A 23,244-nucleotide genomic window follows, 5' to 3' on the forward strand; every position below is an offset into this window, starting at 1 on the left:
TGTAAATGCATATCGTGGTTGCTGTAATAATTAGTGCATATAACACAAATATTACTACTGCTGCTGCATATTTCATTAATTTGATCAGCTTGTTTTGCTATAAAAAAAAAATTTACAGAATAGGTAAGTCAAGCTTTCATTCGAAATGCCAAAAATCAAATCTGCTGCTAAATTTATGGAATCGTTGATCACCAGTCATGAAAAAGAGTTTACCAAGAATGGCAGTATTGTCTTTTGTTGTTTGTGAAAAGAATTGTTCCATGAAGAAAAAAAATTACAGGTCGACCAACATTTGAAAACAATATTGTACATTGTGGTAAAAAAAAAAAAAAGAAAAAGAAAGTAAAAAATAACCATATCAGTCCTTTTAACCAAGCCATCTACTTCAAGAGAAGAGAAAAGTCACTTTTCAAAGGATCTCTCTTTCTCTTGCTTTGATATTGGATTGGTAAGCAGCAATTTCCCTTTCAGTAAATTAATCCAGTTTTTAAATAATTTTTTGAAAAAAAATGTTGTATAAATCAAAATATTCTAGACAAATCTACTCTGAGGATCAATTATCTTAACAATATTTATGATGATATTATTCACAAAATTTATCAAAATATTGAATAAAATTGCATCTGGATGTCCACTGATGAAAAATAAAATAGCAGATGCTTGTGGCCATTATATTGCACATTTGGTATGTGAGAAATGACACTACAGAAAGCCTTCACATCATTATTTACTTGCTTGTAATGTTCTGAAAATTGCAAATTACTCCACAACTGCAAGATTTGTGAATGATTCTTTACAGTTATTAGGCCAGACTGAGAATCAACCCATTATGATAACGTTTGCATTTTTGTTATCATATCATAACATCTGCATCTTTGCCAAAATTTTCCTAAATTGTGGGACAATTTTGGCAAAGTTAATAAAGGTTTTTTCCTTATATAAAAAAAGATCTTTGTAAAAGCTCCTATGTGCGTAGTTATTTATAGAGATATGCAACCTGGCATTTCTCTTCCACCAGTACTTATTTTCACAAGGTAAGGAACACGGTTACATACAGCATTGTTTTATGCCAAAAACTTTAATTCTATAAAAAAGTTGTAGATGCTTTGGATACTCATCTATAGGTATCTACTGCTAAGGCAATTCTTTCTAATCCTTTGGTTAAAAAAAACATTTGTTGTTCATTGAAACTTATTTTTCTTAGTTACCTAGTTCTATAACTGAACTTGTAGCAGGGGCTTTCTTTGTGTAGTGCAAGTAAAGAGGTAGATAAAAGTTCAGTTGAAAATTTCAACCTTTCCTGGCGACGCAGGAGAGAAAATAAGAAATAAATTTGATAATGTTTTTTTAAAAAAGAACTCTGAATTTCATATTTCTAAGGAAAATAGATGACTTTGTTAATGGAACTGGAGTCAAGCAGAGGCTTCGAAGGCTCACATTTTTAAGTTTAGCCCGTCACTTCCATCAATGTGGAAAGATCATTCTCTGCTTTTAAAATGATTTTAGACAATAAATGCCACGGAATTACAGTGGGCCACATTGAAAAATATATTGTTGTGTATGTAACTAAGATTATTCCACTTCAAATGATACTTATTCTATTGTAATGTAACTTTTAATTTATTACCTTCATTGTAATTCTCTTAATTAATAAACATATTATAATGAAGGTAATAAATGTAAAAATGTTATTGCATATGAGTGGCATTTGAAAAGTCTGTGGCCTGAGTACGAAAGGGTAGTGGTACTGTGTTAAAAATTTTCTGTACTTAATGTATAACACTTCAAATAGAAACCCACCAAGTTTCATGCAATTTCATTACCTTTTTTTTAATTACAGGTCCTGAAGTCAAACTGGAAATGATGAAAGATGGACATAATTATTCACCATGCAGTCATCCAATATTTGGGACAAAAGGAACTAATGCAGTGAGGATATGGTTACAACACTGGGAGAGGATACCCCTTCCTATTCCATAATTAAGAAGTGGGTAGAAGAATTTGAACAAGGGAGGGAGAGCCAGGAAGATGACCTATGCCGTGGAAAACCTGCAACATCCATCACTCTAAAAGTTGTTTACAGTGTGCATGATCTGGTGATGAGTGACACTTTGGCACATTGTCAGCATCTTGGGCATCTCATCTGAATGTGTGTACCACATAATAACAGGTACAAGAGTTGTTAAGTCAAGTGAACATGTGATTCGTTTTCAAGCAGCTAATTTCCTTGCAAGACAGTAATAGTAATGGAGGCATGTGATGCAAGAAAGCAAGTGTATGAGCTTATGTAGCATCAGCCAAAAAAAATTCACACATCCATTCGGGCGCCTCCGTAGCCAGGTTGGAAGGAGTAGCAGTGCGTAGCACACGCTTCTTGATTAGACCGGGGTTCGAGCCCATCACCACCAAATACAGAGGATGCGGAAAGGTCAGGGAATGACCACCGCATATTCCCGGAGCAATATGGCCTTAGTTGCTAATGCTCCTAAAAACCAAATAACAAAACAAACATATCCATTCGCTCTAAAAGTTTCTCCAGTTGCTCTTTGAATTTATTTAAGCTATCAACTTCCACAACGACAGATGAAAGTTTGTTCCAGCAATTAACCACCCACTGGCTAAAAGCAAATTTCCACACATCTATTTTATAACTGTCTTTCCTCAATTTGAATTTATGCCCTGTTAGGTTTGTAATCTGAGCAAGCGGAAGAATCCCATCAGAATTCAGCATGCTCAACCTCAACCCATTCAAGACTTTATACACCTCAATCAGATTACCTCAAAGGTGCCTAGTCTCCAAATGCTGCAATTTTCAGAACTTAGCCTTTCTTGGTAAGAGGACCCCTTTGTTCCCCTCACCAACCTTTCTGCCCTTCACTCTACTCACTCAAGCAACTCAACATCCTTGCTAAAATGAAGCCTCCATACCTGTACACAGTAATCAAGGTGTGGCCTGACCATTACCTTATACAAAGGGATAATCACCTCCTTTTCCCTACTAGCAAAATTCCTGTATATCATCGCCAATATTCCATTACCCGCTCTGGCAGCCTGTCTGCACTGCTCAGAAAACATCATATTTGCCTGCACAATTACTCCCAGGTCTTTTTCATTTTCTACCACCCTTAGTGTAGTACCACACAGTTGGTATGTTTCTCTGGAGTTACGTCTACTCACATGCAATACTTTGCATTTGTCAATGTTAAACTTCAGTTGCCACTTCTCAGCCCATTTGATCAAATTTTTTAGATCCTGTTGAATTATGCCAGTGATAGTATGCCATTACTGTCACTAACAACCCTGCCAACCTTTGTATCATCTGCAAACTTTGACATTGAGCCTGATATACCTTCATCAGTATGATTGATAAATATACAAAACAACAGTGGGCCCAACACCGAATTCTGGGGGCAACTCCACCAATAACATTAGTCCATGAAGAGCAGCGTCCATTGATTACCACTCTGTCTTCTCCCACTCAACCACCCTTTTATCCATTGTAGCAACCTATCCTTAATACCATACTGCTCCAATTTGTACAGTAGTCTTTCATGTGCAACAGTGTCCAAAGATTTCCTGAAATCCAAGTATATTATATCAAAATTATTTTTTTTTATCCAGTTCCTTTGTAACCACACCATATTATCCAATCAAATTTGTTAGAGATGAATTTCCCTTAACAAACCCATGCTGTGCTATGCCTCTATAGCATCAGCAATAATCCTGCAATGCATCTTTAACCAGTGATTCCATTATTTTCCTGGGAATAGTAGTTAAACTAACTGGTCTGTGTTTACTCATGTCACTCTTAGCATGCTTTGCCAAAGATTTCTCATAATCTGTGCCTTCGCTTGTCTAATCTCCTTTGTGACTTGATTACTAACTAGCTTATATCTGCCATATGCTTCTGTGTCACCTGATAATTTATATGCATTCCATGCATTTTTTTCTCTGCCATGAGTCTCATTAATTTATCTGACATCCATCTGACATCCTTGAACAATCTTAATCAGTATGAAAAGCCTAGTAGCTTCCATGATTAATTCATTGAATGATTTCCACTTAGAATTTGCTGTTGGTAACATCATCAGTTGGTCCCACTGTACAGAATTTAAAAACTGTCTGAGACCACTGTAGTCACCTTTAAAGAAGAAAAACCTTTCCTTTTACCCCTGATGGTAATTATAACTTTAAGTAAATCCCACATCAGTACACTGTGATCACTGCCACCTAGTGGTTCCTTTATCTGCAAATTCTTAATGCAGGAATAATCACTGTTGATAACCAGATCAAGAGTATTACACTCTCTGGTTGCCTCTCGAACGTGCTGCTGCAGAAAACAATCATCCAATAAATCCACAAAAGTCTTGCTAGTGTGCGAGTGACCAAACCACAAGTTCCAGTCAATATCTGGGAAGTTAAAATCCCCCATTATAACACAATCTGATTTACTGGCCCATTTTATTTCTGTGTACAATTGTCTGTTGTACTCATTAGAGTCATTAGGCCTATAAAACACTCCTGCTCTCATTTTTGCTCTGACAATAAATGAAACATGGGTTTATTGTCCTTTCAACCAGAGACAAAGGAGTAGTCCAAACAGTGGAAACACTGCTCTTCTCCCTCTTCTGATGAAAGTTAAGTCAATTTCTTCTGTTAGTAAGGTGATGGCATCAGTTTTTTTGGGATGCTGGTAGAGCGTCGTTGCTAGTGGATTACTTTCAGAAAGGCCAGAGAGTCACAGAGGCATATTATGCAGACCTTGTGAGTATTTGAATGAAAACATCAAAGGAAACCACCAAGGAAAGCTCAACAAAGGAGTTTTGTTCCACCAAACAATTTGTCTGCTCACAGGTCTGTCACTGCCGTGGCTACACTATATAATTGCAGCTTTGAAATCTTTGACCATCCTCCATATTCATCAGATCTGGCACCATTAGACTTTTGCCTATTTTCTAATTTGAAAAAATACCTGACTGGCATCCATTTTCCCACCAACAGCATGAGTGCCACCATGTCTCAGATATCCCTAAAATGTCTGCATTTCATGACTTGATCAAATCCATCAAATTTATTTACAGTGCACTTGGCATTAATGTTCATGTAAATATACATGCATCTGTTCTTACTCTTAGTTACTCTAACACAGTCCAAGTATTTACTTGTTCTATTATGACCCACAGCAGTGATTGATAAATCCCCAACACCTTGCTTTCCAGGCTATTGCATGTTCCAATAGAAGCAGCCTAGAAAATGAGGCATCAGGGATTTTTCTGTATATCCCTCCCAAGCTAGCAGTTTTCTGACCGAGCTAACACTGCCTCTATAGCATCAGCAAATATCCTTATATCCCTTTTATTTAAGTGTATTCCATCCCTGTAAAAGCAGGTCTCTTCTGTTAACAAGTACAGGCCATGTTGGGAAAAATTCTATCCCATGAGCCTTGCAGAGTCTCTCCGGTGACAAATTGATTGAAAAACTCTCCACATGTATTCTCTTCTTTCGTATTCAGGAAGAATTGCAGACACTTTCAAATTTGTCCTGTACTTGTTAAGTCAGTCCTCAGATCTCCTACTCTTAATATAATTAGTGCGCCGACCGGGCTAGCCAGGTGGGTAAAGTGCTTGCCTGGCAACCCAGAGGTCGCGGGTTCGAATCCTGCCTCGGGCTTGGATCAAAGTACTGCAAAAAAAAAACCTTGGGAGATGCATTATGGCCACAGAAGCCGATGTGCCAACAACTACCAAAAAAAAAAAAAATAGTGCCGACATGTATAACAGTATCATCTTTCGATTACAGCTCTGACTATTTTTCTTTCAGGTTCTATTATGATTTTAATTTGCTCTGTGTGATCTTTTATGTATAAAAATTACTTAGGTGATTATACGTGAGTTAAGGTGGAGATCAGCTCATGGTTGTTTTCTAACACTTTTATGTTGTAGTTGCTGATGGTAGTCTTATTGGACAGTTAAATGATCTTCGTAAGCGTATTTATCAAATCCAGGCAACAGCTGGCAAAACTGAAGAAAAGACAGAGGATGCTGCAGCCATCAGTAAGTTAGGCCACCACAATATTACAGTTGCTGAAGAGATAATTAAACGAATTCAGGATGCTTTTCGTAAAGCAACTGATTACCTACATGTGCAAGGAGCTGATGCTTGGATTTCTGCAATGAAAAGATCTGAGAGATTTGGAGAGCAGTCAGACAGAATGTCAGAGATTGCTAAGGAATCTAGACATCTTGCTGATCAGTAAGTTAATATATACTAATTATAGTTTTACGATTTATATGTATTATTGTCTATAATCTGTGTTTACTTATATATGTGTATAAAGGGATGTTCAAATGATATTTAGAAACATCATATGGTTGGGGTGGGGGAAAAAACTAGTCTAGACTGCACAGATTCCTTATATGCACATGGTTGTGATGCATATGCAAGTGCAGCATACACTGATATGCAATATGTGAAGAGTGTGTAGTATACACTTGAGGTTGTACAAGATAAATTTATCCAAATCAGGGATGGAATATGTTTCAAATTGTTGCATTATTCTGTAATGTTTCAAAAATTTCTCTTCCATTATTTAATGTTATAATAATGTTTTATTGTAAAATATAAAATGTGCTACTGAAAAGTGCTTTCTCATGCACCTTTTATGACACATAACATAAAATGTTATATATTAAGGTGATGGAATTATAAGAACAGTTGGATTAAGCCTGAAACTGAAATACAAATTTAATCATTTGGCCCCTCCCCTCCTGCTACAAAGTGTGTATTTCATCATAATTTTTTCCCTAATTTATTACTTGAGTACATACACTGTATGATCAAAAGTATTTGGACACCCCTCCATGCCACACTCATATTGTGCATACCCCCCCAACAAATCCACATCAGTTGAGACATACTAATATAAAACTTGTGGTTATTCCTATGCTGAAGCAGTGCAGTAAAAGCCAGTATGAAACTTACAGACTTTTAATGCTACATATCACTGTGTGCAGAACTGCGACTTTCACCATTTGTCCAAATGTGACAAAAGCAGGAGAAGAAGTGTGTTTTCACCACACTGTGGGCCTATATGAGAGCTTGAAGGACAGGATGGATGCCCTCGAAGAAACTAAATTGAGGAGCCCATCAAGCTCTCAGCTGCCCACATCAACGCCAGAGCTTGCACTTGGGCATCGCGTGACACAGAGACAACCCCCAAGGCAGAATGCGCTGGTCCCGAAGGAACTAGTAGTTGTTGGTGACTCTATTGTCAGAGAAACGGGGAACATGCTTTGTAAAAAAGATAGGTGGAACAGGACCAGGGTATCATCAACCTCTGCCAGGGGCAAAGGTTGATGACATTGTGGAGCGAATATCATCTTTTAAGGGCACAAAAGGTGATATAGTTGTACACGTTGGCACTAATAATATTAAGAGTAGGAGACCCGCAGAATTACTTAACAAGTACAGGTCACTGTTGAACAAAAGCCGAGAATTAGGGTTGAATTTGAAAGTGTCTGCAATTCTGCCCAGACACGATAGGAGGGAGTATATGATGAGAGCCTTGTCGATCAATTCGGCCCTGGAAAGATTGTGCAAGGCTCAAGGGGTAGAATTTTTTTCAGCCTGGACTGTACTTGTTAACAGGAGAGATTACTTCTACAGGGATGGGATACACTTAAATAGAAAGGGTGCAAGAATATTTGCTGATGCTATCGAGGCAGTGTTAGGTGGGTCGGAAAACTGCTAGCTTGGGGGGAGACAAAGACCAATAGATTGACAGTAGCCACTGGCAGAGGTGAAAGAGATTCTTGCACTGCTTCTATTAGAATGAGCAGAAGCCTGAAAAACAAGATGCATGGTATTTCAGAGACTGCTGGGAGCCATTGTGGTACAAGTAAACACATGGGTTGCGTTAGGGTAGCTAAGAATAGAAACAGGTGCAGGTATACTTTCGTGTACACCAATGCTAGGAGTTTAGTAAATAAATTTGATGAATTTGAGGTATTGCTCAAAACATCAAAGGCAGATATTGCTGGGATATCAGAAACGTGGTGTCACACAGATATAAGGGATGCAGAACTGCAATTTGGGGAGTACAACGTCTACAGAAAGGATAGACAGGATAGGAAGGGGGGGAGGGGTTATGCTATTAGTTAAGAAACACATAAAAACCAAGGAAGTGAAGCCAGTCGACATCGCTGGACAGTACAGTGTTGAGTCAGTTTGGTGTGACATAAGCATTGGGAGATCAAAATTGAGAGTAGGAGTGTGCTATAGGCCTAATGACTCTGATGAGTATAATAAGGAACTGTACAGGGAAATAGAGTGGGCCAGTAAATCAGAGAGTCTTATAATGGGAGATTTTAATTTCCCAGATACTGACTGGAATTTGGGGGCTCATTACTCACACACTAGCAGGACTTTTGTGGATTTATTGGATGATTGTTTTCTACATCAGCATGTTCGGGAGGCAACTAGAGGGAGTAATACTCTTGATTTGATTATCAGCAGTGATTCTTCATGCATTAAGAATCTGCAGATAAATGAACCACTAGGTGGCAGTGATCACAGTGTGCTGAAGTGGGATTTACTCAAAGAGGTAACTACCATTAGGGGTAAAGGGAAGGGTTATTGCTTCTGTAAAGGCGACTACGATGGACTGAGACACTATTTAAATTCTATACAGTGGGACCAACTGATGATGTTACCAACAGCAAATTCAAAATGGGAAGCATTCAAAGAAGTTATCTTGGAAGCTACTAGGCTTTACATACCAACTAAGAAATATTGTTCAAGGTTTAGGCCAAAATGGATGTCAGATGAACTAATGAGGCATATGGCAGAGAAGAAAAATGCATGGGATACTTACAAATTAACACATGACACAGAAGCCTATGATAGATACAAGTTGATATGCAACCAAGTTACAAAGGAGGTTAGGCAGGCGAAGGCAGATTACAAGAAATCTTTGGCAAGGGATGCAAAGAAAAACAGCAAAGAGTTCTTTACTTATGTAAACTCTAGAAGGAAGGGGATGAATCAGATTGGTCCACTTGATATTGATGGGTCAACTGTTGATGATCCTGCTCAGGTAGCTAACAAACTAAATGAATATTTTGCATCAACATTCACACATGAGGAGTTATTCAGCAAGGGGAATGCCAGAGGTGTATTCAACTCTAGCAGTAAGCTACAGAATCTTGAAATAACTGGGAGTAAAGTGGAGGAGAAACTGTTGAAGATAAACACAAGAAAGGCACCCGGGGTGGATGGGATCTATCCAGTTATATTAAAGGAGGCAGCAAAGGAAGTAAGCAAACCCTTAGCCATAATTATGAGAGCTTCCTTGGACTCAGGGGAGGTACCCATAGACTGGAAATGTGCAAATGTGACCCCAATTCACAAAGGAGGATCAAAGGCTGACACAAGTAATTATAGACCTGTGAGCTTAACTTCTGTTCCAGGAAAATTAATGGAGGCACTGGTTAAAGAAGCACTGCTGGATCATTTAGACAAGACTTCAGTTATAGCTCAGACACAGCATGGTTTTGTTAAGGGGAAGTCTTGCCTGACCAATTTGATTGGATACTATGATGCAGTCACGAAAGAACTGGATGCAGGGAATAACTTTGATATTATATACTTGGATCTTAGAAAGGCTTTTGATACTGTTGCACATGGAAGACTACTACACAAATTGGAGCAGTGTGACATTGGAGGCAAATTGCTGGTATGGATAAAGGGGTGGTTGAGGGGGAGAAGACAGAGAGTGGTAATCAATGGACACTGCTCATCGTGGACTAATGTTATTAGTGGAGTCCCTCAGGGCTCAGTGTTGGGTCCATTATTGTTTTCTGTATTTATAAATGATATTGATGATGGTATATCAAGCTTAATGTCCAAGTTTGCAGATGATACAAAGGTTGGCAGGGTTGTCAAGGACACTACTGACACTATGCTGCTGCAACAGGATCTGGAAAGGTTGAGCAGATGGGGTGAGAGGTGGCAAATGAAGTTTAACATTGACAAATGTAAAGTACTACACATAGGAAACAGCAACCCCAGAGCAACGTATCAACTCTGTGGTACTACACTGACAGTGGTAGAGAATGAAAGGGACTTGGGGGTGGTTGTGCAGGCAGATATGAAGTTCTCTGAGCAGTTCAGACGGGCTGCAAGAGTAGCTCATGGAGCATTGTCAATGATATACAGGAATTTTTCCAGCAGGGATAAGGAGGTGATTATTCCATTGTATAAGGCAATGGTCAGGCCACACCTAGAGTACTGTATACAGGTCTGGAGGCCTCATTTCAAGAAGGATGTAGAGCTGCTGGAACGAGTACAGAGAAGGGCAACAAGATTAGTGAATGGAACAAAGGGGTGCTCTTACGAAGAAAGGCTTAAGTTTTGCAAATTACAGTGTCTGGAGACTAGGCACCAGGGAGGTGATCTGATAGAGGTGTATAAAGCCTTGAATAGTTTAAGCATGCTCAATGCTGATGGGATTCTTCCTCTAGCTCAGAAAAATCACCTGAGAGGGCATAAATTCAAATTGAGGAAAGACAGATGTAGGATAGATGTGCGGAAATTTGCCTTTAGCCAGCGGGTGGTTGGTTGGTGGAACAGACTCCCATCCCTTGTGGTGGAGGTTGATAGCCTAAATAAGTTTAAGGCTCAGCTGGACAGGTATTTTGAACGAACAGAGGGGTGAAGTGGAAGTGGGTTTTTTTTTGGCTGATGCTGCATAAGCTTGCTTTCTTGCATCAAATGCCTCTACTAATGCTAATGCTAAATGCTACCATCCATGTATTCCAGATAGAAAATGGTAAAAGCTCAGTGAGTCTGGAGATTGAGGTTGAGAAATTTTTGTGTAGCATGTGCACTCTTCTGTTTCCTTTGGTTTGCTTTAGTCTTTACATTTTTGTTTTCTTTCCATCTGTTCTTCTGTCATTGGAAACCTTATACGGTAAATTGAAATCCATATTTACTACAAAGTATATTGAAACAGCAGTTTACTTTTCCATTGGAGTAATGCTTTTTATTTAAAGTGCATAGTGTTGTTGTTGTTTGGTTTTTAGGAGCATTAACAACTAAGGCCATATTGCTCCGGAATATGCGATGGTCATTCCCTGACCTTTCCGCATTCTCCGTATTTGGTGGTGACGGGCTCGAACCCCGGTCTAATCAAGAAGCGTGTGCTATGCAAAGTGCATAGTGTAGTACCAAGGAAACTTGACAAAATTTCTTCACAATACAAGATCAATGTACTCAAGTAACAAACTGTATAAAGTGAGGTTCTGCCCTTCCCTTACAATAAAGTTTTATAGCTACGATAGCATGAGGTCTTTGTCCTAAATTCATTGAGCTTTTATAGCATTAGCATTAGTAGAGGCATTTGATGCAAGAAAGCAAGCTTATGCAGCATCAGCCAAAAACAAAATAAAGTAAAATAAATAAATAAAAATTAACCACTTCCACTTCACCCCTCTGTTCGTTCGAAATACCTGTCCAGCTGAGCCTTAAACTTATTTAGGCTATCAACTTCCACGACAAGGGATGGAAGTCTGTTCCACCTACCAACCACCCGCTGGCTAAAAGCAAATTTCCACACATCTATCCTACATCTGTTTTTCCTCAATTTGAATTTATGCCCTCTCAGGTGATTCTGAACAAGAGGAAGAATCCCATCAGCATTGAGCATGCTCAAACCATTCAAGGCTTTGTACACCTCTATCAGATCACCTCGCTGGTGCCTAGTCTCCAGACACTGTAATTCACAAAACTTAAGCCTTTCTTCGTAAGAGCCCCCCTTTGTTCCATTCACTAATCTTGTTGCCCTTCTCTGTACTCGTTCCAGCAGCTCTACATCCTTCTTGAAATGAGGCCTCCAGGCCTGTATACAGTATAGTTTTGCATAGGGCTTGAAATGAAAAATTTTTCAGAATCCTTTAATAAAATATCTTATTTCTAATTATTGATACAAAACAGATGACAAACCAAAATAGTTTCTAGGGCCTGTTCTAAGGGGAGGGCCACAATGCACCTAAGTCTCTATTTGGAAATGGCCCTAATTCAAAGAAAAGGGGACCCTCCAGTTCCAATGACGACCAAGCCCCAACATTAATTTTTGTACCCCAGCCTCCCTGAACTCTAGGACCAGCCATGTGCATCCTTTCCATGTTGAGCCCTGGTCTTACAGTAATAAGCAGCAGTTTACTCATATATTTGCTGTATGTTTCTTAACCTTCCATCACTTGCATGTTCAATTTAACAAGATGCTCACATGACACCTGTGAGAGATATTTCTTTTTGTTTAAATTCTAAAAAAATTAACTTTTAGCTTTTTTACTGATTTGAAAATAGTGATCCATAAATTATGATTTGCTAAACTCTAAAATTATCAAACAAAAATAAATGAGAGAAACTAATAAAAATAAGTAATGTTTTCGTAGTGTTTCTTAAAATTTACAAGGTCATTTTTCTCTTGAACTAAAATGCAGATGCTCCTGTGGTGTCTGATAGATGCTATATCTATTGGCACTTCATTTTTCAGACTATGAGAATGTCTAATAAAATCTGAGTGTGTAGAGCTCAGTTGGATGCATAAAGGTTAGATGGCATTGAATATTAAAAGATGCATATTCAATTAAAATATGTGAATTTACACTTTCTGTTTCCTGTATACCAAGTATTCAGGGTATTCAGGAAACAGAAAAGAGACTAACTCCTCTTTCTGCATATTATGCATGCCAAAATAGAAAGTACACTGCTATTAGAATCAAGTGCATAAACTGCAGTGTATATATAAATAAATAAATGAAAATATTAAAGTATAAATAAATTAACATAAACGTCATGCTATCTCATATTTGCAAAGAATATTTAGGTATGGAAAACTTGGTCTTTGAGGCACAGGTTCTGGTTATCTGTAAATTTACGTAATTTACAGATTTTATTTTTAGTATAAGAAGAAAAAACTGGATCTCTGCAAGATCATTATTAATTGCAAAAGCCTCAGCATCTTGATCAGCTGTGTCTGTGTGTATATTTCTAGAAAACTGAAGCCAGCTTGAGTTACAAACATATTAAAATCACCAGGTAAAATTACCTCATTGTTAGGAAAGTTAGCATGGAGAAAGTTGAGTTTCAAAGAAAGGAAGTCAGCATTCCAAGTGATTAGTGGAATTGGGAGATCAATAGAGGCAATAGAAAAATTTAACAAGATGGGATAAAAATATTTTAAGCCAGAGAATGTCAAAAAGAGAAGATTCAAAATTAAAAAGTCTTATGACAGGGAATATTAGAGTGGGCATATACACAGGTACCAACTTCGAAGCAAAAGAAATCAATAATTGGGATTCTGTCAAAAAAAAAAAAAAAAAAAAGAAAAAGCAAATAAGTGGATGGCTTGACAGACTAAGTGGAAATGGACATCACTGAGTTTGGAACTGAGACCATGTATATTTGTAAAATGAGTGTTTGGGAAGTTTAGATCTTTTCACAGATAAGTTTGTTCTCTTGTTTGATTATTCATAATGAATTCAGTAGTAAAGAAAGGGTGGGGGTGACATGTTTGAAGTAATGAAATTTTTGAATATGACATTACACACAGCACAAATATACCCAGCTCCTTGAATTAATGTGGCCTCAATAATGTCCCCTGCATACACACTATTTAGGCTCAAGACACTATCCAGCAGAGTATAGACAGCGAGATTATACACTAGCTGATCTAGATGCCTCAGAGATTTTATCAGTAGGTTCATTCTGGTGGACTATCTAAGCTGGCCTGCAAACACTGTTTTAGAGCTGTTCTCTTCAAATTTAACAAAGAGTGAATCTTGCCATGATGCCCATCATAACCTCAAAAGACATTAATCTAGGGCATGATGAAAGAGATGGGAAGCTGCTGGAGCTTTTCTCTGGATCCTGAACATGGATTTCACCTCTTCAAGCCTCCAATAAGAAAAGCGATTGTATTGCACCAGTTGGTTGAGAGTCATCTATCATGTAGAATTGTCTGGTCTTCTGTAACATAGAGAGGCAGCATTACTCTGTAGTGTGGATGCTACACCTTGATCTGCTAATGTTGGTTCACACCTGGATGGTCACCTCCAGCATGCTAGGTGCAGTGTTTCAGGACTTGGACATGGAGGTTATACCCAGGTTTATTAACAGTCCGGCCATTGTGAAGCTCCAAGCAGAGGATTCAGTTGTTGCAGAATGACTGGACTTCCCTAAAATTCTGTCCACTTTGGCTTCTTGTCATTCTCTTAGGTATGACAAGTTAGGGCTTGTTATACCTGAGAGAATGTCTGTGACAAGCCTCAAGGAACAATGTGGATTCTATATTAACAGTTTGCATTCTTAATCTCCGTAGCCAAGTGGTCAGGAGTGGGAGTGCAGTAGCACATGCTCTTTGAGTAGACTGGGTTTCAAATCCCTGACTGCTAAATACGATCGATCTGCCAACCTGCACTGCACTGGACCAGCGTGGCAGATTATGGTCCATTTCCTTCAACATGAATTGTTGAGGAGACTTCCATCCTGCAGTGGATTGATAATGCCTTGCATATTTATTTATTTATTTATTTTAATCTGTTTCATTGAATAGTGAATATTTTTAATAATGTGAGAAGTGTTATTTTTTTAAATATGTATATAAATGTTTATTTTACACACAGGCAAGAAAAAGATGCAGCCCTAATTGAAGGTGTCGCTGATGAAGCTCTGAATACATCATCTGAAGCTTACCAGCTGGCTAGAGATGCTATCGACTCACAGGAGAAGCTCAGTAGTGATGTTTACAAGCTAGGAAAGAAGTAAGTGACAGGAAAATTTTGAAAGCAAGTAATCCAGCACACTTACGATCAGATAGTATTGATGTTCACTTCTCAGAAGGTAATATTTGCACATTTATCTACATTGCTGAGGAATTTTTTCTGTCTCTATACTTCTTCTCTCTATTTAGATTGGATGATACCACAGACTTCATGGAACGTACAAAAAAATTGTCATATGATGCCCAGCTAGAAGCAAAAGATGCTTATGAAAATTCTCTAGATATCTATACTGATTCAAATTCTGTTGTTATTCCTGAAGTTGATGATCAAAGATTTAAAAATGATGCAGCTAGAATTGCTGGAGAGGTGAGCAGAAATTTTAAATGACTATGAAATTGATCCCAGTAATTGAATCCTTTCATAAAGGGGGGGGGTGAGAAAAAATTAGTCATTAAAAAATACTAATCATATAATACTTACTACGTTAAGAACATGATATGTTGCAGTGCTCTGTTAATTTTTCTGAATAGCAATGCATGCAGAATAAGAGGATTTATCCCTTTCAGTCAGTAGACTGATTTCAAGGTCATTTGAATAATGTAATCATCTTGAAATTATTTCCAGTAAGCACTTCCATCTCTTATCTATGTTTCTAACTATAGATGTAGGTTCATAATAGATTATAGCACAAAAATAGCTTCAAAAATTGGAGGAGATTAGTTGAACTTTCAATGTGTGATTTGGGCTAACAAAAGCTGAAATTGAAGTTTTTTTGAATTCAAATCCAGCAGTTGATATAATCAAATCAGTGATAAATATATAGAAGTATAGAATATTATTCTATAAAAAAAAAAAAAAAAAAAAAAAAAGGTAATGACAGGCTTTATTTACAGATTTTTAATATTTGTTAATTTTTTTTTAAATTCTGATTTGATTTTTACGAACAATTTTACTCTAATATATATATATATATTTTTTTTTTTTTCATTGTTGGCGCATCGGCTTCTGTGGCCATAATGCACCTCCCAAGGATTTTGCACTACTCTGATCCAAGCCCGAGGTGGGATTCGAACACGCGACCTTTGGGTTTCCAGGCAGGCACTTTACCCACCCAGCTGGCCCGGTCAGCCTCTAATATTGATTGGACAGTAAAGTTTAAATAAGATCAAATCAATATTTTAAAGCATTTAAGTATGAATTTTTCATTTTTAACAAAATTTCAAACCTCCATGAAAATATCACTCTGCTTTATATAAGGGCCATGCCCAGTGGTGAACTATACTGGGCTCATGAGCGCCCATTGTTATTTTTTTTGAAAATCTGCAAGCCCATCGTTGAAACGATCATTTATTTTACAAATGAAATCCCGAATTCAATTATTGAGTATCCACAGTTGAAACTACAGTGGGGCCCCATCCCCACCATATTAATGGCACCATCGACCAGTTATGTATTTTAAATTTGCTTCATTTTTGATTTAATTACAGTCAGACCTCTGTTTAACGAATTTCTTTATAGCAATTTTTTTTTGAATTCCCCTTGGTAGTTACATTTAAAATAGTTTCTGTAGAATGAAGAAAATTTGCATGTAACGAATGAATTACGAGAGACGTAACACTGTACTCATTGTTCCCATTAAATTGCCTAAAGTGTGGCTTTAGGCAATTTAGGCAGCACGAATTAAGGGTTGAAAGGGATTACTGTTCTGCAATGTTAGCGGCGCCTGTACAGCCAATGCAACCACCTGTCCCACTTACCAAGAAGTCGCGCTAATCAATATGGTTTCCATAACCAGTCACAAGATTATGGTGTATTCCTGACATGGATAATAGCCTCTGGTCAACTTGTGTTGTGGTTCCCCTTTACTCTGGCAAACAGTCATTTGTTTTTTGGAGAAGTGCCTTTCAGTAAATTTCTTGTGTCTATGTTTACGTGGTCACAGTAGCTGAATATCCTAGTGATTCCAACATTTTGGACAGTATTCAAACAACTAGTGACAGTTGTTGTTTGTTTGGGGGGGCTTTACAGCATAAGGACAACATGGCCATAATGAGCCTAACTATGGTAGAACTGCTAGTAACGGTAGCAATGTTGATGGGAAGGGGGGAAATGAGGGCTACTGATATATTAAATAAACTTTCTGAAGATGAAATGTTGGCAGATTTTGAAACTTCGATGCCTTCACTGTGAAGAAAATGTTCCAAAATATAATGGCATACATGCAATAATTAAAAAAAAAAAAAAAACTGTATGCATTATGTCACTAATCTCAAAAAAACCAGTGTGATTGAAGGATGATTGCTAAAGAACTTGATGTGGAATTATAAAGACCAGTTGTGTGTTTGCGCTATGATGGGCACCTTGTATCTTGCAGACAGCAATTGTGGTTTGGAGGAATTATCCCCGCTTTGTGCAAACATTTTAAATCGAAGTTAAACATTCAGAATTATTAAACTGACATTTAAGTCTGGAATTTCTTAACAATTTAGCACAAATGATCGACATCCTGCAGGAACTCTCTTACCTTTCAGAAGCTTTATAAAGTCACAGCATCATATGGTAATAGCAGATAAATTAATTACTTGAACTCTCAATGCTACTGCTAATTTTAAAGATTATGAAGCTAAAATTGAGAGCATGTTGAAGTCGAAAGAATCTGAAGAAATCAAAAGTAAGACATTCAAAAATTACCTCTTGACAAGTTATTAAACTGCATTGTTTTATCCTTAAAGGATCAGTTATTAATGCAACAGAGTAATTTTAAATTAAATAAAGAAAATAATGATATCATTGACGATGAGGAATTGAAAGAAATTTTAAACATATGCTACCCGTCATGGAATATGGAAGAACTTTCATCTACATGGCATGAAAGATGAATAATAAGAAATTAAGTTTTCTAATAAAATATGAAATAAAAATTAATGATTTTAAAGATATTGCCGAAGACAGTATCTTTAAAATCGAGTGAAATTCCCTTTTTAATTATAAAAGCCAGAAATACCCTTGAAACCATTGCAATTACCAGTAATGAAGCTGAGCGAGCTTTCAGCATAATGAATAATATTATAACAAAAGAAGGGTCACAATTAAACACCTTGCAGGTATGATGACCATAAATCTACAGAGAAATCCATTGCTTCAATTTGATCTGGATCGTTACGTCAAATCTTTCCTCCATAATCATCGCTTAGCTATTGAGCAAAGCAGAAGATCGACAAGAAATATTAATAAAGAAGTAAATTCTATATAGCAAAAACTATTACACAAATATTCAAGAAAAATTAATTTTTTTTGAATATTTGTATAATTTTTTTTCATGTAATCTGTGATTTTTGTGCATCTTTTCGAGAATAGTTTGTTTTTATATTGTAGAATGTTTTGTGATAGTTTTTATTTTATTTGTGATATGGGAAACATTTCATGTTATTTTTTATTTGCAATATTAAAATTTTATCATGAAAAAATGTATCCATTATATTTACCTAGTTGCAAAAAAAAGGGGCGTGTGCACTGAGAATGTGCGGTAGATGGTTTTATGTGAAACATTCTTCACGTTTCTTTTAGGTATTTTGTTTTGTATATATATTGATTATGAAATAAAAGAGCTTTTGTATTGTAAATATTTTATTGATCATTCAAAATTTCTGGAAGACAAGATACAATGGATTTATGATAATTAAAGTAAGAGACATACTTGTGATTGCAACGTATCTAAATGTCTCTGAAAAATGGCATCGATTGAGCTACCCGATCTTGTAGTTGAAATGACATATGTATCCTAACAGTGGAATTTAATGAAAATGCGAGATGAAAAGAGAAATTATTGACAAATATTTGTTTTGTTGCAATCATACTTACTGCAGTAGTAATTGCAGGAAGTATGATTTTGACATCATACTATTCAAAAATTCTAAAAATTAAAACTCTAGATATTGTACTGGTCACGAAAAATGCATCACACACTCTAATCACATTACTAGTGAGTGCTCGGCACAGACTAGTGATGGGAGTGTGGAAGGCACCTATGGTGGAAGCCACTGATGATGATGTCACTTCCATGACTGATCAAATTTACTTGCTACGTACTCCCAAGGATGTTTTATGTCAAAAAGTTTGGCAAAACTGCGAGCCCATTGTTAAATATTCACAGCTCCCCACTGGGCATGCCCATGTTTGACACAGGCAAGTTTTGCCTGTGTCAATGAGAAAAATGCACAAAGCATCAGTTAAGCCTGCAGACCGCTGCAGCAATGTTATTTGTTATTTGGTTTTTAGGAGCATTAGCAACTAAGGCCATATTGCTCCGGGGATATGCGGTGGTCATTCCCTGACCTTTCCGCATCCTCCATATTTGGTGGTGACGGGGCTGCAGCAATGACCGATATTAATATTAATGGTGTGATTTTTGAATTGTAGTCATAATACATCAAAATATTAGTAAATGTTAGTTCATCAAAATATTAGTAAATGTTAGTTCATCAAAATATTAGTAAATGTTAGTTCATCAAAATATTAGTAACAGGAGTGATAAGCATCCTAATGTTAGTAAAAGAAATCTTCACCTGTGCATAAATGCACAGGTGAAGATTTCATACATATAAAATTTTTCTATATACATAGAAAAAGTAATATACATACATATTGATATAGGCGCCTCCGTAGCCAGGTGGGAAGGAGCAGCAGTGCGTAGCCCACGCTTCTTGATTAGACCGCGGTTCGAGCCCGTCACCACTAAATACGAAGGATGCGGAAAGGTCAGCGAATGACCACCGCATATCCCGGAGCAATATGGCCTTAGTTGCTAATGCTCCTAAAAATCAAATAACTAACTAACATATTGATATTATTGAACTTATGGAAGTAAAGCCAATTATAGTAGCCAAATTATGATTATAGAAAAAACTATAATTTTATGAGTAAATCACATAATGCTAGGATAATTTATCAGATACCCTATTTGCATTCAAAACATACAATGCACATACTACATATGAGCAAATCAATTTTTAATTGGTACATCTACCTGTACCACATATAAGGAGAAGTGAGACAAACCGACCGGGCTAGCCAGGTGGGTAAAGTGCCTGCCTGGCAACCCAAAGGTCGCGGGTTTGAATCCTGCCTCGGGCTTGGATCAGAGTAAAATCCAAAGACTTTGGTAGGTGCATTATGGCCAAAGAAGCCGATGTGCCAACAACTAACAAAAAAAAAAGTGAGAAGTGGTTGATAATTCTGCAAAAACAACACACAACATTTCCAAAACTACTCAAGTAAAACTTTGTGTGTATTTAGGTAGCTAGATAGAGGAGTCACTAATCTCATTAGGTGGTTAACATGCAACAGATATTTTTCTGGTGGACCTATAAAGCTGTTCATCATCACTGGTGCTTGGTTAACTGCAACAATTCCATCCACAGTTTTTCTTCTGTTGAGAGCAATCATGTTCTGTTTTGAAACAGACCTATACTATTTTTTCTTTACAGAAACTCTGGAAAGAATGAACAGTTTAAACCTTATTTCCATAGAGAAAAAGCTACTTTTTGAATTGCACATTTAGAAATGAAATGTTATAATTCAGTACTGAAAAAATTCTGCAAAAGGAGAGAACTGAACCATAGTACAAGTATACAGTGGTTCAGTTTAATATAGTCAAGATAAATGAGTTTAGATGCCTGCTTAATGTTTCATAAAGTTTCCAATTAATTTTAACTGTTACTTTAAGAGTTACATTTTTATAATTCATTTCACAATCATCATAGTTATCAAAATTTCTCACTTTCAAACTAATATTTAAATGTATGTTTAGAATGGGCTAGTTGTTTTATGTTGGGGTGTCCCCCCCCCATCCCAGTAACAATGCTTAATTGCTGAAATCAGGACTGCTGCTTCCAGGATAAATCCCATGAAAACACCATAACCCTCCCCCCCCCCAAATTGAAGCTATCACCTGTACTATCATAACATCTTCCTGTACCCATTATATCTTTGATACTGCCTATTCCTTGGTGAGAACGAAGCCAAGAACATTTGAGCCCACTGTTCCCTCATTGACATGATGGAATAAATAACAACCATATTTATCCATTTAGTTCAAAAAGCTGATCCTGCTTGGAGTATTGTTAATATACATATATTCAGTAATAGGTAAACTCAGTTACCCATAATAAAGCTGTCCCACTTACTTGTCCATTCAAGGCAACTTGAATGGGCAAGTAGTAAAGCATGTTTCAAGCATGACATTTTGAAACTTAGTTTTAAGTTCCTTTTTGTTTTATCTTAGTTAGTCCCAATATCCATAACTATATTTCCTTTATCTCTCCTAAAACTTGTAGCTGGTTAGTACAGTAATATAAATTTTTGCACCTTGGAGATATACCTTGATTCGATTTCATCTTTCTTTCTTGTTAAATTTTTTCCCAGTTATTGAATCCCCTGTAAAGGTTACCTCACTTGGAACCTGAGCAGTCAGTGTCAAGAGCCTGATCTGAGAGACTTTCACTTGAAATTGTGCTGGACCCATGGTAGTGAGGCCCAGGTTTGTTAATTTCCAGAGCATCTACTCATTTTTTTAGTGACTCATTCTTATACAACAGTATGCTCAGTTTTGACTTAATATTGATGCATTCCTTACATCAGACACACAGAAATACATTAGCAATAAATGAATATAGCTCCAAATACATAACACAGTTTGATACAAATAGTAAGACCTTTGTTAATCAGATGTATTTCATGTGAAATTTCCCATTTGAACCACACCATTCTGAGTCATATTATGCTGTTTATAGTGGAAGCCATATACAGTAGACTTTCAGAATAATGGCACGTTCAGGGATTCAAGGTACGATTATTTCGATTTTTCCATTATCTAGAAAGATTTATATTTAATGCAGAAATAATGAAGCTAAAGAAGAAATAGAGAGATTAAGAATGCAATTTTATTAACTACACATAAAAAATATAAACACGATGATCCAATGTTATATGCTGCCATTAATACACTACTGCTTACGTCCCATTCTATTTTCTTTATTATATCAAGTTTAGTCTTCTTGGGGTAGCACAGTGGTATCGTCACTGTCCTCCCCACACTGGGTGGAAAAGGCACGGGTTTAAATCCCGTCGATGACGCAAGGAACTTTTATGGGCTTTTTTTCACTCCATTGCTGAGTTAGTTGGTCTCAGGCATAGATAGCAAGGTTTTTCCCCAGAAATTGGAGTTTTTTGTCCAGCAAAACAGGCAAATCTACCAGAGAACATGCAATTTACAGACACAATACACATGGGTATATGAATTAACTTTCTGGGTAACCCTAATGTAATAGTTTGAATTATATCAAGTTTGTCACTAAAGCTTTAATGTTGCTCTTCTTTTCTTCTCTGTATGAGATTTATTCACTTTAGGAGCCATAGCAAGGGATTTTTAATTTAAAATGAATGTAAAACAGCAGTATAATCCATGATATAAGTAAAAAATTCATTTTCAAATTGGTGAACATAAACAAATACAGTAATCACGTGACTTGCTGTTTTCTTTTTTTTTTTTGGCACTGCACGACATCTACCCTGTATGTAAACATCTGATTTCAATCAGGACTGCACTAATAAATAGGTGCATTAAGTGCAAGCATTGGGCCTCACGAGGCCTCTGTAATCTCAAATTTTTAAAGCAATTTCTTTTTTTAAAGTCCTGATCTAAACTAGGGCCCACCTGTAAAGAGAGACAGATGGAATTTACTTAAAATGTGGATGACTTATTTCTCTGAAAGAACAGATTAATTTCCAGAATAAAGGAAATTCACTCTCTCCTAATTCTCTAATACAGTGTAACAGTAGAACAGGTTGACCACGGCGTATTACCCGCGTCAGGAATATGCCTTAATCTTTTCCACTGGCTATGAACACAAGAAAGCAGTTGGCCAGCGTGACTTCTTGGTACAGTATGTGGGAGAGGCAGTTGTAAATGTGTTACGAACACCATAAATTGTGGAATGTTAATCCTTTTAGCTATTAACTCATGCTTTCTACAGCAGCAGCAGCAGCTCTATTGCCTAAAGGCCAGAGATACGAACGGTGCTTACTCAGGTCTCTCGAAATTGTGGAAATTTTATTCGTTCTACAGAAACTACTTTAATTGAACCACTCATGGACTTGAGAATCTATATAAGCTGAGACCTGAAAATTGTAACATTTAGTTTAATTGTTGATGTGCCAAGTTAAAGTGTGATACGTAGGAGCGTACACACTGAAGTAAATATAGGTATGCATCTATCTCTCTGAAAGTAGTGTTGTCGTTTAATAAATTTTGATTTTGTCATAACAGAAAATTTAAATACCATATCTATGTAAATGTTTTGTTATCTATTTTGACTGTAGCATACATTTCTCTTATTGAAAGCTTTTTTGTTTTCTCGCTCTTAATATATGAATTGATTCAAGTGTTAATTTTTTATGT

General features: G+C 36.8%; 1 protein-coding gene across 4 annotated transcripts in view; it reads left to right on the top strand.

Moving 5' to 3' along the window:
* The window catches only part of LOC150087322 (laminin subunit gamma-1-like), a 327,255-nt gene that overhangs the window by 243,756 nt on the left and 60,255 nt on the right, over nt 1-23,244 (top strand). For all 4 annotated transcript variants that reach the window (XM_090371124.1, XM_090371125.1, XM_090371126.1 and 1 more), the window contains 3 exons: nt 5,943-6,252; nt 14,688-14,825; nt 14,975-15,152. In XM_090371124.1, coding sequence (XP_090227250.1) covers nt 5,943-6,252; nt 14,688-14,825; nt 14,975-15,152 — 626 coding nt within the window. The remainder of the gene's footprint in view (nt 1-5,942; nt 6,253-14,687; nt 14,826-14,974; nt 15,153-23,244) is intronic.

This window comes from Mastigoproctus giganteus, chromosome 4, assembly GCF_048544385.1.
Source record: "Mastigoproctus giganteus isolate SK-2022 chromosome 4, ASM4854438v1, whole genome shotgun sequence".
NCBI lineage: Eukaryota > Metazoa > Arthropoda > Arachnida > Uropygi > Thelyphonidae > Mastigoproctus > Mastigoproctus giganteus.